The sequence below is a fragment of the Adiantum capillus-veneris genome, chromosome 14 (assembly GCF_014529385.1).
Source record: "Adiantum capillus-veneris isolate H3 chromosome 14, ASM1452938v2, whole genome shotgun sequence".
Lineage (NCBI taxonomy): Eukaryota > Viridiplantae > Streptophyta > Polypodiopsida > Polypodiales > Pteridaceae > Adiantum > Adiantum capillus-veneris.
In genome coordinates, this window is record NC_140944.1 from 115,365,228 (window position 1) to 115,382,979 (window position 17,752).

The 17,752-nt window shown below is 41.8% G+C and overlaps 1 protein-coding gene across 1 annotated transcript; it reads left to right on the forward strand.

Annotated features, from left to right (window-relative positions):
- The first annotated feature begins 299 nt into the window (after positions 1-299).
- Positions 300-3,385, forward strand: LOC147442981 (pentatricopeptide repeat-containing protein At1g11290, chloroplastic-like). Its single transcript, XM_086528941.1, has one exon. It carries the CDS (start codon positions 427-429, stop codon positions 2,164-2,166), a length of 1,740 nt encoding a protein of 579 aa, XP_086385067.1. The 5' UTR covers positions 300-426; the 3' UTR covers positions 2,167-3,385.
- Positions 3,386-17,752: the final 14,367 nt, after the last annotated feature.

A 17,752-nucleotide genomic window follows, 5' to 3' on the forward strand; every position in this document is an offset into this window, starting at 1 on the left:
CTTTTTGTGGGTTTTCCTCGCTTTGAGGTTTCCCACTTGTAAATTAATCAAAGTAGATTTACAAAAAAAAAGTGAGTGAGTGAGAGAGAGAGAGAGATAGAGAGAGAGAGCACGCACTACAGAAGTGAAGCAACAGCCCCAAAAAACACTGTTAGTACTGAAGCCGTCGTGTCCCAACAAAAAATAGCAATTTCTCTGCATGCCATCCACCTCAAAAAATAAACCTCTCATGCCATATTTTTATTGGCCAAAGTCCCTATGGCCATGGGGACAAATTTCCTCCCCTTAGACCCTGCCTTAACGGCAGTGCCAATAAGCGAGCTAGCAAGATATTTATGACAGGCGGAACGGGTAGCATCAGCGGACTGATGAGAATGCTGCGATGGCGAGAACAGTTCCCGCCGTGGCGAGGACGGGGATGAGCAAATGGCAGCGGCCGCGCCTCTTGTGGCGCCTCTGATTGGCAATGTAGAGAAACTAGGCGGGACAACGAGCCAGTATTCCACATTCCCACCGCCTTCTTCTCCATCACGCAGACGGACCCTGAAACATCAACTTCATCCGCAACAATCGAAGGAGAATTTGCACCTCCTCAGAGACGCTCTGCATCTCCTCGATCGCCAGAGCTTTGATCCAGACCCCCAGACCTATGCTGTCCTCCTCAAGAGCTGCGTCAATGCTGATTCTCTCCGTGCTGGGCAGTTCATTCACGAGCACATCTCCGTCAATGGGTATGAGCACCTCACCTTCCTCTGCAATTTCCTCATTGAGATGTATGGCAAGTGTGGAGCTCTCAATGACGCCCGTTTCCTGTTCGACCGCTTGGATCAACCTAATGTGTTTTCTTGGACCATTCTCATTGCCGCATACGTGCACCAAGGCTGCTTCAACGAAGCTTACAAACTCTTTTCTCAAATGCAACTCAAGGGTGCGGAGCCGAATGAGTTTACCTTTAGCACTGTCTTGGGTACTTGCACAAGTCATAGTGGGCTGGCGCAGGGTCGATACATCCATGCATGCATCATCGTCTATGGCTTTGATTCCAACATTGTTGTAGGAACCGCCCTTGTTAATATGTATGGAAAATGTAGAAGTGCTGAAGATTCCGGAGTGGTGTTCCACAAAATGGAACACTATGATGTCGTCTTGTGGAATGCCATGATAACTGTGCTTGTTGAAGATGGAGATCAAAATGCAGCCCTTATCCTTTTTCATCACATGGTAAACGAGGGATTGGAACTGGACAAGGTGACCTTTGCTAGCATTCTTGGCGCGTGTGTTGATCAGAGTTGTTTAGAAGAGGGCAACATGATTCATGCCAATGCTGTAGGTCTCGGGTATTTGTCAGAGCTTGTTGTTATGAATACCTTGATCGATATGTATGGAAAATGTGGCTGTCAGAGTAGTGCATGTGTACTATTCAACAAATTGCAATGTCGAGATGTGGTTTCTTGGACTGCCATTATTGTTGCTAATGGTCAGCATCCCCGGGAGGTGCTTCAGCTTTTCCAACACATGCTGTTGGAAGGGTTGATGCCTAATGAATTTACATATGCGAGTGTTCTCACTGCATGCGCAAGCTTGAAGGGCTTAAGGATTGGTCAAATGGCTCACCATTGCTTGATTGAGGCTGGACTTGAGGCAAATGTAGTTGTGGCGACGGCTCTTATTAGAATGTACAGCAGGTGTGTAACAGTGGAAGAGGCCGTTTGGGTTTTTGATCAGGCCCATGTGAAAGATTTGGTTGTATGGAATGCCATCATTGCTATGTATGCGCACCATGGGCTTGGCAAAGAGGCCTTGAACTTGCTTAAACAGATGCAACAAGAAGGCCACACACCGGACGATATTACGCTTACTAGTGTTCTCAGTGCATGTGGCCATGCAGGCCTTGTAGATGAGGGCTGTGCTATCTATGCGTCTATGGGCAGGAAGTACAACATAACGCCATCTGTGGAGCACGGTGGGTGCATGGTGGATTTGCTCGGACGGGCTTTTCTGCTGCAAGAGGCAGAGGATTTCATTGAGAGCATGCCCTTAAAGCCCAACACTATCATCTGGGAGATTTTTCTGAATTCTTGCAGATTTTTTTCTAACAACAGTAGCAGTAAGTATGCCATAAAGGTTGGTTTGGAGCTCGGTGGCAAGAGTTCCCCATCCGCGTAAGTGTTGTACGCTAAATAGTTTACTGTACAGCTATTATGATAAGAGGAAACTACATTATTATAATGGGCTAATGGTTTCAATGTGCACATTAACCTCTTATGTTAGTTCTTTGTGACATGGAATGTACTCTTTTCATGGTGCCGACCACCTCTGGAGCATGATGTAGATGCAGTAATTCTTCGATAGTTATTTTTCCGTCGAGGTCCGTGGTTGAAGGGCGGTATATCATAGCTGTCCAAGCGGCTAGCTTTCCCTGGTGGAATTGGGAGCTGCAGCTGACGGATGGCAGCCAGCTCAGTCTGCGTAAGGAAAAAACGCCGTCGTCGGCTTGATCTTCAGCATTGATCTTCAGCATCATGTGCCACCTCAGCAGGTGGAATTTCTACACCTCAGCATCCGGAAAGTCCTCCAACCAGCTGCAATCAAACTGCAGCACGTCAGCACAAGGAAAGTGATGAGGTGCTGGCACCTCAGCATGCGTAATGCAGATTCTCTAGTAATCTGAGCTCTGCGCTGTCAGGTGAACACTACGACTGATCAGAGCCTGCTGACCGAGTGCACCTGATCCTCCTCCCTCAACAAATCATGTTGCCTCTGTGGGCCCCCCTCCCCTGGACCCTTGATGGTCAAGAATGGACACTAAGTATCCGTTCCTCCATAATACCTGCTCCCCAATGGCTCCCGGCCTCCGTCAGTTGCCAAGGGGTTCAGTTGCCAAGGGGTCGCAGGTATTATGAGGAATGGGGTCCATTCCCTACCCCATAAAAGGGCAGGAAATTGCATCAAAGAAAGAAGCTTTTACAAGAAAAGATTAAAAGAGCCTTGGATACAAAAATACTGAATGGGGGCAAGGAGCTCGCAAAACCTACTTCTTAGGCTTATGGTTAGGGCCTTTGTACATTTGGTCTCTCCACTGTCAGGTTGAGAGTGCGCTAGGGCTCTCTCGTCGTCAATTTGTCTCCTACGAGGTGGGCCAATGACTGCTACCCGGGGTTTGGTCGTCAAGTTTCTAGAGGAGCGCCTTATCCAAGGCAATGACTTGTTTCACCAATGCAAGAGAAAGAGCTCGTTCCTGCTCCAAACTTACTTTGAGCTCTGTTCCAAACTTACAAACGAGTTAGCCGCCTTCTTTCCTTCTGCTAAAGGATTTCGTATTGTGCTTGTAGCTCATTATCTGTTTGTTTATATAGTGAAGATTTATTGGTGGCCAAATGTTCAAGGTTGTAAATGACATAATTGGAATATATTCACAAGTACAAGAAATTGGCAAAAAACAAACAAATAGATGATTGTGAAGGTTTGATACAAAATTTTATAATATTTCAGATCTACTAAAGACTTGCAACCTCAAACACAAAAACGAATTGTTTTAAAATGGAACGGCATATGATTATAACTATAGCTTCCTTGTGCAACAAACAACCATGAACTTGGAAAAAGGTTCAAAGAATGGTAATGAAGTACTTTGTCCCTTCTCAATACACAGAGAAAGCTACACATGCATGGAATATTGTTCAATGTAGGACATGGAAAGCCATCATCCAAAACACATAAATTTTGATACATTCTACTTGTTCTTTGAAATGTAGAAAACATTTCTCGCTCTACTTTCAAATGTAAATATATTCATATCTTTGAGCATACTTTGCATGTTGATGTAGACGGTGAGGACAGTCCCAATAGGCGGGAATTGTCCCTTAAAAGGCCGACTAGTGAGAAGCGGGAACAACTACACTTGCAGTAATTACCGCAGGCAGTTACTACAGTAACTCCTAAGAGCTATAAATAGGACCCGCTACATTGTAACCAGGCTTTTGGCTTTCTAAACATTTTTGGTTTACGAGCTCTGAGGTTCTAGATTCACCCTTGTAATCATTACTCCTGTAATCATCTGAGCTTAAGCCTAGTGTACTCTGTACTCGTTATCGAAGAGCTAATGATCTGAATCTACAAATACCATTTCCAGTTTTCAAGTATGTCTTTCATTTCAAATATCATTTCCGTTCAGTTCCCTATTCAGTCCAGTACTCTAATTCAGTCCTTATTAACTGAATTGTCTATATAAGAATAGTTCCAAATTCTAACACTGGAATAAGCTGTCTGAAGAGACCAGCTCCCATTCCATTTTAGCGATCACGGTGGTTAGAGTTAATTGCTCTTAGACCAGAGAGCTCAATCTCCTAGTTGGAATTCTCAGCTAAAGACATGGCACCCATTTTTCAGTCATGGTCATTAAATATCTAATATCTAACCAACCCAAATGATTTTCTCATATTATTAAACTGATCATTTAATATGGAATAATAAACGGGAACAAGGGTTAGAATATAGACATGTGCTTACGGATCTATCTCAACACGGGGCCAATGGTAAAGGGGCCCAAATGAAAGATGGTATGTCAAAGAGTAAGGTTAACTAATGAAGCTTAAAAGACCTTAGGGTTAGCTTCATTAAAGACCTCCAATGGTTAGTGTTAAAAGTCGGTTGACCTTAAACAAACTAGAGCTGAGCTTGAGGTGGGAACCCGACCTAAACTTAAGCAAGCTAGGGTTGTGCTTGAGGTGGGAACCTTAAGCAAGCTAGGGTTGTGCTTGAGGTGAGAACCCGACCTAAACTTAAGCAAGATAGGGCTATGCTTGAGGTAGGAACCCGACCTAGACTTAAGCAAGCTAGAGCTGTGCTTGAGGTGGGAACTCCACCTAAGATGCTTGTCATGCTTGATGACTAAGGTACTTGAGGTACTTGTCACATTTAATAAGGAAGTTGCTTGAGAAGCTTCCTATGCATGGGGGATAAGATGCTTGAGTCAAAAAGAAAACCTACACACTTAATGAGGAAGTTGCTTGAGAAACTTCCTATGCATAAAAATCTCAAAGTTAGGGGAATTCTAAAAGAGCAGATGGGACACATGTCAGACTCTCACTAAGCTTAACCACATGGTGTGCTTGAATACTATTGGTTGGTCTAAAGAGGGGTCCAATGAGCTTCTACTTCCATCTAACAAATATCTAGATATTTTCAAGCTCTCTCTCTCTCTCTCTCTCTCTAAGCGGTAAGGAGGACACTTGTCAAAAGACTACCCATGTACTTGACTGCATGCTGTATGTGATTGGCTAGGGCGAGAGGGGTCTAATGAGTTTGCAACATGCAGAAAGGCCACCACTCGTCCAAAGCAAGGAGGGGGGGTGCTAGGGGGATATACTCCACACACACACTCATTTTGGAAGGCCATTCTCACTTGGGGAAAGTTGAGGAACACCACCTCCTTCTCCAAGCTTGTGAGAGTGAAAGCCTACACCAACACTCTTGGCTAGGTGGGAGTTTATGGTATCGGGATTCTTCTTCCTCTTCCCTATCCTCATTCCCCGCTAGCTCTCTCCACCTTCGAAGGTGTTTGAGGCCTTGGGACTGAGGCTTGGGATAGTTAATGCTTTCTTCAAGTTTATGATTATGTTTGTGATGCATGAAGCTTTCCATCTTCATTGCATCACCTAGGTTACAAGGAACACAAAGATTGTATTGTACCAAGTCTCTCTTGATGGGAGAAACTATAATACAAATGCCTATTGGAGGGGAGACCGGCTCCATATGAATCCGGTCCTCAACTATTGTCATGTTCTCTAAACTCTCTCTCCCTCTTGCAAAAGTATCGTTCATGCCAAGTTAACTAAGTACCATGTTTAGGTTGCTACCATCAATTAAGTTCAACCGCTATGCTCACGAGTCACAAAGAATCTCTCAAAAGTGCTTCATATAATTTCCTAATTCCGCTACTCTCAAAGTTCATAGGCAATTTCCATTACATTGGTATCAGAGCATTTGGTTTCTCTTTTCTTGCTTAAGAAGAGAGATCCTTAAGTAGCCTATTAATGGTTGTTTTTGTTAATTATATTAGGGTAAGTGGGTCTGGGATCTATTACCGGTTTGGTTGAGCCCACTATGTGGGATATGGTGCACACCTCGGGAGCTTTGGTCTTAATAATGGAGTCTTTTTAGACTTGCCTACGGCTTTAACATTATTGAGCCATAAGAAGTCCGAAAGGAGCTATCCCTTGGCAACTTCGTTTTGTTAGACTTACTCCACTACTCTCTATAATTAACCAACTCGAGCCATGGGTGTAAATACGTAAGTGCCTATTTTCAAAGGCTAAGAGGAGTAGCAACTAAGGTTTTGAATTGCCAAAGCATACACTAAGTAAACACATAAGTTTAATTGACATGGCTGACAATAACCAAGAGAGTAGAATGAACATTGCTAACTTTGATTTTGCACATGAAGGTGTTAATGATGATGCCCCATGTTTGTTAATTATCTTGTTACTAGGTTGCAACAAGCTATGGGCAACCCCTCTTTGCAAGCCGAAGTTACTCAACAACTTCGTGCTTATGGGATTTCCATTCCTCTCAAAGAGGAGAGAGAGAGCTTAGGAGGCCTCTAGGTGAGACCCCCCAAAGAAGACTCTCTCCCATACGAGAGGAGGAATCCAAAAAACGAGAAAGTAACGACTCCCTAAGTTCCTCAAAAGATGTGGCTCCATGAAGATGGCGGTTTAAACGATCGCCAACTCCTCCCAAGAGGAAATGGTTAACCCATAGTTCTTCTCCTCGTCACTCCAAAAGAGAAGAGAGGAAACAAAGGAAGAAAAGGTCAAGAAAGAGGTAACCCTGTTCTCCTTCTTCTTCACCTTCCTCCTCTACCGATGAAATCTATGGCTATTCTCCTAGAGAATACAAGAGGGGAGGACATTGCAAGTCTTACCCTGCATGGCGAAGGTCACAAAAGCTAAATAGGGGGAGGAAAGAGTATCTCTTTTCTCACCTATGATGGCACGGTGCTACTGACAAAGTATTTGCCTTCATCCAACAATTTGATGTGGCCTTTGGACGAGGGCTTCACGGAGTCCTCCAAGCTACGCCATGTAGCTATGCACTTCCAAAAATTGGCTAGTCAATGGTGGGCTAGCCTTCGTGGCAACGGCAAAGCCCCAAAGACATGGAAAACTCTACGAGTTTCCATCATGAAGCAATTCCTTGCAAGTGATGCAAAGGAAAAAGTGCTTACCAAATGGTGAATTTTAAAGCTTCTCTCTCATGAGTCTATCCACAAATATGTGGACAAGTTTTGGGATTTACATCTCAAGGCGGTAATCTTTCAAAAGATAGACTTCGCCGAGCAAAAGCAACAATTCTGTGCGGGATTACCCAAAGAGATGGCCGAGTATGTCAACTCCCAACGGCCTGGTTCTATCACCAAAGTAATCCACCACACCATGGTTGCTTCATGCATCAATTTCCAACAAGGGGCTAGTCGGAATGTCAAGCCCATGGAAAATAAAGACAAAAGTGATGCCAAGGGGAAAACCAATGTCCAAAATTCTTACCAAGGCTATTCCAACAACAACAACAATCGGTCCAAGGAGATGGGAGTTTACAAAGGTAAATATAAACTCTCTCCTAAAGAGCTAGAAGCTTTTTGTAAGGACCACAAATGTTTTAAGTGTGGGGAGCAAGGCCATGGTTATCGTCCTTGCCCCAAGAGAGTTGCCCGCAATGAGACTTCTAGAGCCTCTATGTTTGAAGCTCCAAAAGAGGATGCTCATTGCCAAGGATTTCTCCTTTCCTATGCTTGGGAAAAGATGCAAGAGCATGATGCCTTTATTTTGTTTGACCCTGGTTCAACTCACAACTTCATATCCACACAGTTGGCCACTAAGCTAGGCATACAAGCCCACCAGATGGGAGATGCATTGAAAGCCAATGGAGCTATCAAGGGACAAGACGTCTCAATTAATTCCTTTATTGGAAAATTAAGGCTTCATGTCCAAAGCTATGTGGACAAAAAGGATTTCTTCATCTCCCCTCTCAAACATGAGAATGTTATCATTGGGGCACCATGGTTTAACCGCATGGCTTCCAACATGAAGCTCCTTAAAAGGAGAATCTATTTCACCTACAGGGAAGAGAGCATGTATATAGATGCTAATGAGTTGGGAAACACCATATCTCTGCAATAAAGAGAATCAAGAGGAATTAGAGTTGTCTAATTTCCTAAATGGATTCCAAGATGTTTTCATTGATGACATCCCTAGTGAGCTACCTCTAAAATGAGGGATGATGACCATGCAATTGAGCTCTTACCAAGAAGCTCACCACCTAACAAGCCTCTTTAGTGAGTTTCACAAGCTCAACAAGAGGAGATCATGAGGCAAGTGCATGAATTGGTGAAAAAGGGGATGGTGAGGTCTAGCTCCTCTCCATTTTGTTCACCATTGCTTCTAGTGCAAAAGAAAGACGACACATATCACATGTGTGTCGACTATAGAGCACTAAATAAGATCACTATCAAAAATAGATTTCCCGTGCCGCGAGTAGAAGATCTATTTGATAATTTACAAGTTTTGGCTTGACAAATGCTCCTGACACATTCAAACTCATGATGAATAAAAATCTTCAGGCCATTCAAATTCTCTTGAGGAGTACAAGCGACACCTCCAGGTAATCTTTTAAGTTGTGAGAGAGAATAAGCTTTTCATTAATTAAAAGAAAAGTGAATTTTTCCTACAAGAGATTCAATACTTAGATCACATTATCTCTAAATATGGAACCCATATGGATGCAACAAAGTTAGAGGTAATAAAAAGATGGACTAATCCAAGGAATCTACAAGAGGTACGAAGCTTTGTAAGTATGTGTGCCCATTACATGACTTAACAAAAAAAAAAGTTAAGTATTCATGGACTACAAAATAGCAAGCTTTGAGAAGCTTAAGCAGAAGTTTATCTCTCAATGTGTGCTCACACTACTAGATCTCTCAAAGCCATTTGAGTTCCAATGTGATGCTTGTGGTGATTGCCTTGGAGCTATTTTGCTTCAAGAAGGGCATGCCATAGCATACGAGAGTCAAAGACTCAACTCCGATAAGTGAGTATTGGGCAAATACGAAAAAGAGCTACTAGCTATTTTATATGCCTTAAACACGTGGAAACACTGTCTCTTGGGGATTCCATTCATCTACAAATGGATCACAAAGCCTCAAGAACTTCATGACGCAAACCAAGCTCTCTGACAAACAAATGAGGTGGGAAAATTTTCTTTTGCAATTTAAATTTCATATTGCTCACATTGTTGGCAAGCACAATCAAGCGGTCGATGCACTTTCACAATGACCAAGGGTAAATGTGGTGTCTATAGCAGCTCACAATGATCTATCTTTTATGATAGATGAGTATGCTATTGATCAGACTTTAAGTACATAATTACACCCTTTGCAATAGGGAAGAAAAAAAAAAGAATTATTCACCTTGAAGGATGGTTATCTTCCAAACGACAATAGGCTATGTGTTAATCACCCATACAATACAAAAGTCATGTATGAATCCCATACTTCTCCGTATGCGGGGCAAAGAGGGATTCCATAGTCTACTCTTCGAGGGGTAGAAATGTATCTCTGTTGGTCTACCATGAAAAGTAAACATACAAGAGTATGTTTCAAAATGTGTGGTATACCAAAAGTTGAAAATTGATTGAGGGAAGCAACTTGGATTGTTTCAGTCAACATGCTTAACAAGAAAACACACTCTATGCCTGTCAAAAATACTATTAAGGTATATCAAATGGCAACCTTCTTCAAATCTCAAATTTTCAAGCATCATGGATTTCCAACATCCATAGTGTCTGACAAAGATCCTAGAATTACCAGTAATTTCTAAAAGGGTCTCTTTTGGAATCTAAGAAGTAGATTACATTTCTCTTTCGACATATCATCCACAAATAGATGACCAAAGTGAAATAACTAATCTAAATGATTCTTGAATCTACTAAAAGCCTATGTCATGGAAGTAGATCAACGTTCTCGATGATAGAAGTATCGACCTCTTATAGAGTATGCGTACAATGACATTGTACATACTTCCATGGGAAAAGCACCTTTCGAGGTTAAAGAGGGAAGATCCAAAAGTCCCTTACTACTTCAAGTACATGGGAAGATCTTCGTTGCTAATGAATATAACTGAGACCTATAAGAATCTTTGCCAAAGATTAAAGGGGTTATATCCATCTTAAAGGAAAGGCAAAAAGGGCTGCTGCTAATAAGCACAAAAGAGCCTTAGCCTTTAAGAAAAATGATTGGTTCCTGCTAAAGTTTCTCAAGGCTCATCCAAGGCATACTACGGGCAAGAGTCCTATGGACCACCAAGAGTATGATGCTAAACTAGCAAAAAGATACTATGGTCCTTAAAATTCTTAAGCAGTCAATGAGATGGCTTATCAATTGAAGTTTCCCAACCATTGGCTCATGCACAATGTTTTCCATGAGAACCTACATAATCCTTACAAAGGAGCGCCATCAAAAGAAGCAATAGTTGCAGACCCTCCAAATCGAAGATCAAGAAGAAGTACTTCAATCTAAGTCCATCCTATGACATGAAAACAAGGTATTAAGAAACGGTAAGATTATCTGATGATATCTTATTAAGTTAAAGAATTATCCTTTTAAAGATGCTAAATGAATGCAAGTAACCTAGCTTAAGGATAATATGAACCTTGTCAATGCTTACAATGTTGCACTAGAGTAAGCATATGAAAATGCATTCTAAATGAAAAAAAAAATGTCTTATAAGACTAGTTCTCTTTTTATTGTGCACAAATTTAAAAGTATGCATGCTTAGAATCATGTTTGTGGTGAAGACGTCTCCCAAACACCAAGTAGAACTTGTCACTCTACTTTGGAAGTATGATATGGACTAAAGAGCACACATGCTTGCGGCAGCTATGTCTCCCAAGCACCAAATGGATTAGTCATCCATCTTGGAATGATGTCGTAGGGTAAAAAGGGATTCTCTACCCGCTAAGACAAATTGACTAATGACTATGACTTTATCCCTTTTACCTCATAGTTGAGGACGACTATGATTTCAAGAGAGAGGTAATGTCATTAAATATCTAATATCTAACCAACCCAATTGATTTTCTCATATTAAACTGATCATTTAATATGGGATAATAAATGAGAACAAGGGTTAGAATATAGACATGTGCTTACGGATCTATCTCAACACGGGGCCAATGGTAAAGGGGCCCAAATGAGAGATGGTATGTCAAAGAGCAAGGTTAACTAATGAAGCTTAAAAGACCTTAGGGTTAGCTTCATTAAAGACCTCCAATGGTTAGTGTTAAAATTCCTTTGACCTTAAGCAAACTAGGGTTGAGCTTGAGGTGGGAACCCAACCTAAAATTAAGCAAGCTAGGGCTGTGCTTGAGGTGGGAACCTTAAGCAAGCTAGGGATGTGCTTGAGGTGGAAACCCGACCTAAACTTAAGCAAGCTAGGGATGTGCTTGAGGTGGGAACCCGACCTAGACTTAAGCAAGCTAGGGCTATGCTTGATGTGAATGATAAGTGAGGAACTATTCTCTTATGTAATGTTTCTTCTTCCTCTTCCCTATCCCCATTCCCCGCTAGCTCTCTCCACCTTCGAAGGTGTTTGAGGCCTTGGGACTGAGGCTTGGGATATTTAATGCTTTCTTCAAGTTTATGATTATGCTTGTGATGCATGAAGCTTTCCATCTTCATTGCATCACCTAGGTTACAAGGAACACAAAGATTGTATTGTACCAAGTCTCTCTTGATGGGAGAAACTATAATACAAGTGCCTATTGGCGGGGAGACCGGCTCCATATGAATCCGGTCCTCAACTATTGTCATGTTCTATAAACTCTCTCTCTCTCTTGAAAAATTATTGTTCATGCCAAGTTAAATAAGTACCATGGTTATGTTGCTACCATCAATTAAGTTCAACCGCTATGCTCACAAAGAATCTCTCAAAAGTGCTTCGCCTAATTTCCTAATTCCGCTACGCTCAAAGTTCATAGGCAATTTCCATTACAGTCGTGGTCGCAAACCATCAACCCGGGGTTGGGCATTGATTCCACTCGTGTCGACCCTATTCCTAAGGTGTCAAAGAGAGAGTCTGATACTAAGAAGGATCCTGAGAGTGAGACCGATGCTCAAGATGAGCACAGTAATGCTGAAGAGGCCAGGGACTCAACATTCCAGTCACTCAAGAAGGAGAAGAGCTGAGCGTGAGGAACGCAAAACCAAGAGTTCTCGATCCACACACAAGGCAGATGAGGCCAAGGGCAGTCTTCACGGTTCCAGCAAGAGAGCTAAAGAAGAGACAGAGAGTGAAACTGAGGAGAAAGGTAATTGGAATGCTAATACTGATCACTATAGGAAGTCCTCAAGACGCAGTCAGGCTTCCAAGGCCAGAAGAAGCAGAGACGATGCCGACCGGCATGATTATACTTCTTCATTAAAGATCAATTTTCTTGTGTTCAAAGGTGGAAAGAAAGATGATCCTGATGTCCATATTCAAGCCTTTGAGCAGTATGCTGAGTTGAAGAATATTGATGAAGATGACTGGAGAGAATATTTGCCTCAGATACGGCAAGGAAATGGTATTATCGTTCTCCAGCTTTCCAACAGGACATACAACAAACTGATCAAGGCCTTCAAGCTTGAATATTCAGACAACAGAGGTGATGAGGACATCCTATGTGAGCTAGACAAGATTAGACAAGGGAAATTATATGTGAGAAGTTATGTTGAGAAGATCAAGGAGTTAACCATGCAGAAGCCACCTTCAGGAAAAAGGTTACGCGCATGGTTTTTGAATTGGTTCTACAGCAAGAAGCTGAGAGAACAAGAGGTACCTGCACCAACAAAAAAGTTTAATGACCTGGTGTAGAGAGCTCTGAAGCTTGAACATCAAGCTAAGAAGGAGAAAAGCCACAAGAAACGGAGGTCCAGCAGTAGCAATTCTATTGAGAATTCCAATTCTAGTGAGACCTCCAGCAGCTCTTATAGCAGCTCAGATGTAAAGAGCAAGGAAAGGCTAAGAAGGGGTCTTCGTTCAGGAAACTTGATGAAATGGTCAGGCAGATTGCTGAAATCAGTTAGACCAAACAACCAGTTAGGAGAATGGAAACTTGGTATTCTAAATGCAAATCTAAAAATCATGTTTCTAATGAATGCCCACAGTGTACTTATTTCAAGGCATATGGCCATTTATGGATCAATGGTGGCATTCGAATTCATCATTTCAAAATGGGAAAGGATATGTCTCTAGTGGCATTCACCAATGCGGAACCAACTAAGGTAGAGACAACCACCGTACCTCGAGAGAAAAATTCAGGTACCAGTGGGAATGGTACTGGGTGTGGCAGATACCAAGGGGGGTACTGGCGGAGGTTGAAGTCATGGTAATTTTCTAAACAGAAGTCTTAACTGTTATACTTGTGGAAAATATGGGCACTTTGCGGCTCAGTGTCCAGAAGCACCCAGTACTACTACTACTGAGGTGAAAGCCCCAAAACCAACTCTAGTAAGATCCGTCACCCACAGTAAAGGAGTGGTTATTGAAGAAATCCCATATGAGCGTGTGAAACTAGTCAATCCTAAAACTAGCAAATGGACTCAGCAGAGAGAGGTCTAGAAGGCTAAGGGCAAGGAGGAGGTAGTCGATGAATGGCAAGAGCAATGAGAACTGGTAGCTAAGATCATAGAGGATCTAGCTAAAAAGCTATCAGAGTAGCCAGAAAATCCTGATGCTCGAGTTATCCAGAAGATACTAGCCCAGTCTTCTGAGAACAGACAACTAGATCAGTCAGGATGATCTAGAATCTCTAATACTATGCTTGCTACAGTGCAAGGACTGACGAAAGATCTAGGGCCAGTCAAGACTGATTTGACTTCAAAGGGAAACATTGAATTGGGAAAAGCAGACATCAGGACAGAGGAGTGGCATTGTGAAGATGGTCTTGAAGTCTTCGAGTTCTGATAGTAATTCGGACCAAGAGAGGGAAGAAATTCATGTCAAAATCTGTGAAAGAATTCAGAAACTGATAGTTGAGTTAGAAGATATCAGAAAGACTTTGCTTGAAGCAGCAAAATTCATCACACACTGACGAAAGGCTGAAGCCGATGCCAGAACAGTTGATTTGGCAGTTGTCAGAGATGATGAAGTGCAGGTAATCTAGGTAGACTACAAAGTCAAGAAAAAATTGGGAGCCGCTATCTAGTGTTATGCTGGATGGAGGGGTAGGTGTGAATATCCTGGGGGCACATCTACAACAAAGGTTGGGTATCACAGATTTGAAACCAACACCCTTTAAGGTTCGAATGTCCGATCATAGAGTTGTTCAGGCAACTAGTATGATTGAGAATTTGCAGATAAGGGTGGGTAAAGAAAATTTCAAAACAAGATTTCTCGTATTGGATGTGCAAGGAGCATATGGTATGCTACTTGGACGCCCATGGCTGCGACACCACAATAAATCACTTCAAACAGTTCACATTTCACAATTGATTCGACCTAGCCCCGGGGCAGGCTATTCATGATTATGCCAATCAGACCCTGACAATCCAGGGCACCGATAGGAGAATTCAAATCCAGATGAACAACACCAAAAGCTGGAAAAAGGCAGTGCGACCAGAAGAACTTTGCCAAAAGTATGGGGTTAAGAAGATTGAAAGAATGTTGGCAGCAATGAATATTTTTTCATTGGCTAAAATAGACTTAAAAGCAGTATTATCTAACAAGGATCAAGCTGAAAAACAGAGGAAGAAAATTTCAGATCAGTTTACTGAACTGAATCCTAAAAAAAGACCAGTTCAGCTGACTGGACGGCCAGAGGAACCAGCTGACTCCAAAGAAGAATGTTCAAATTCCAGTATCCCAGCACACACTGAAGAAGTGCACTCTGAAGAAGTTAGTAGAGTTTAGAATAAAAGTCCAGAACTAACAGGTCCGTCCTGGGATTATGCTGAGGAGTCAACCAAAAGGAAGGGAGGTGGGCCAAATTGGTTGCTTTCAGATGAGCAAGAAATTGAAGAATGGAATCTGGGTTCTAAAGAAACTCCTCAAAGTGAATAAGCATCTGAACCCAGAAGTGAAAGCAAAAGCCCGACTTATGTTCCAAAAATACAAGGATGTATTCGCATGGGAACATACTGATTTAAAAGGTGTAGATCCAGAGGTGTACCAACATAGAATACCTTTGAAGCCAGATGCCAGACTAGTACGTCTACAGAGGTATCTAAACTATGCTAAGAAGGTCAAAGAGGAAATTGACAACCTTCTGAAGGCTCGATTCATCACAGAATTCGCCATTAGGACTGGTTATTCCCTATTGTGGTGGTACCAAAGAAGAATTTAAAACTCAAAGTCTATGTGGATTATTGAAAGTTGAATGCTCAAACCATCAAAGATCCTTTTTCTTTTACTGATATGCTTCTTGATGAGATTGCTGGCCATGATATGTATAGTTTAATGGATGGCTACAATGGTTATAATCATCTAAATATTGCTCTTTAAGATCGCACTAAAACAACTTTTATTACTGAATGGGGCGCATTCATGTATCTAGTCATGCCATTTGGTCTTTGCAATGCTCCAGCAACATTCCAGCGTTGCATGATGGAGATATTCAGTGAATACTTGCACCACTTCCTAGCCATATTTGTGGATGACTTCACTGTATTCTCAACTGAGGAGAAGCATTTATTATTTCTAGAAATGGTCTTTCAGTGATGTAAGGAGAAGAGGATCTGTGTGAATCCATTCAACTCTGTTTTTCTGGTCTAGAAGGGACAATTACTGGGGCATATAGTGTCCACGAATGGCATAGAGATGGCCAATGATAAAATCCAGTGTGTCCAACAGGCCAAGGCACCTCGCACAGCATCTGAACTAAGTTCATTCTTGGGATACATAAATTTTTATAGAAGGTTTGTTTGCTTCCAGGGCATTACCTGTATATGAGCTTACCAAGAAAACCAGTAAGTTCATCTGGATTTCTGAATGTGAGGAAAGCTTTCAATGTCTTAAGAATGCCATTATCAGTAAGACAGTACTTTGACAAAACGGACTGGGGTATTATATTCCATGTGCACGTCGATGCTTCCAGACTAAGAATGGGAGCAATACTGGCTCAAGATGGGAGGACTGATTATCCATTGTATTTTTCCAGTCGAAGATTCAGTCAAGCTGAACAAGGATATACTACCACGGAGAGAGAAGCTCTTAGGAATGGTTTTCATTGCCACCAATTTTCGTCATTATTTACTGGTCAAACTATTTCATTTCTATGTGGATCATCAAGCATTATTATTATTTATTAACAAAAGTTATTATCCAAGGGAGATTGATCAGATGGATGATGTTCCTGATGGAGTTTGAATTCCACATATTTCACAAGCCCGATAAATCTCATTGTGGTGCTGATTTTTTGTCCAGAATTACTGAAGGCTACTTTGAAATATCCTTGAGAGATGAGCCAGTAGATGCATAGTTGTTTCAGGTGACAGCTAAGGAAAATACAGATCTAGAATGGTATGATGTACATCAGTTCCTTTCAAGAGGAGGATTCCTAGAAAACTGAGCTCAAAATCAGAAGAAGGCTCTGATTATTAAGAGTCTGAAGTTTACCATCATAGGAGGATTTCTCTATAGACTGGGTGTAGATGGGGTTCTTCGAAGGTGTGTGGCAATGGAAGGAAGGATGCAAGTCATCTCTGAAGCACACGATAGGGATTCTGGAGGGAATTTCTCCACTGATATCACTTATAAGAAGATTTTGAAAGTTGGATTATGGTGGCAAACTCTTATAGCGGATGTCCGAGGTTTTTGTAAAACTTGTGATATATGTCAGAGAATGGGCAGACTAATAGCAGCTGATATGACTCCACTTACTCCAGTTCAACCACTGGGAGTATTCATGAAATGGGGTATGGACTTCATGGGACCATTCAAGAAGGCCACTCCAAGGAAGCACCGGTATATATTAATGGCTACATGTTATGTCACTAAATGGGTAGAGGCTAAGGCTCTTTCAGATAATATTGCGAAGCTCACTGCTGTATTCCTATTTGAAAATATTATCTGACGCTATGGATGTCCCATTGAGATTGTGTCTGATCAAGGGACACATTTTATCAATGATACCATGGAAATTTTGATGGAGATGCTCTCAGTTAAGCACAAGAAATAAACTCCGTATTATCAATGGTCAAGTAGAGAGCAGTAACAAAACCATCAAGAATATTCTCACCAAGATTGTGTAGAAGGAGCCACACCAGTGGGATCTTAAGCTCTAGACTGCTCTATGGGCCTATAGAACAACTTATAAAGTCACCATTGGAATGACACCTTTCATAATGGTGTATGGTACTGAAGTTGTAGTGCCTATGGATTCGTGATTCCTAGTCTCAGAATGGCGGTGGAGTATGGATTAGATTTTAATCATAATCTCAATCATAGACTAGATGAACTAGTGCAGTTGGATGAGTTACGACAACGCGCTATACTGGAACGGGATATTGTTCAGCAAAGAAGAAAGCAGTGGCATGGTAGAAGAATCAAGGTTAGGGAGTTCTAGAAGGGCGACTTAGTTTTGCTTTATCAATTCAAACTGGGTCCTAAGAAACCAAATTTAAAGATAGCTTGGACTGGTCCATATGAAGTCGATTGGGTATTTTTCAATGGCACAGTAAGGTTGCAGGACTTATCTGGATTACTGTTGCTAGGTGTCT

What these genes read in the sequence shown, in the direction of transcription:
- LOC147442981 (XM_086528941.1), top strand. Translation starts at nt 427, where the DNA reads ATGGCAGCGGCCGCGCCTCTTGTGGCGCCTCTGATTGGCAATGTAGAG.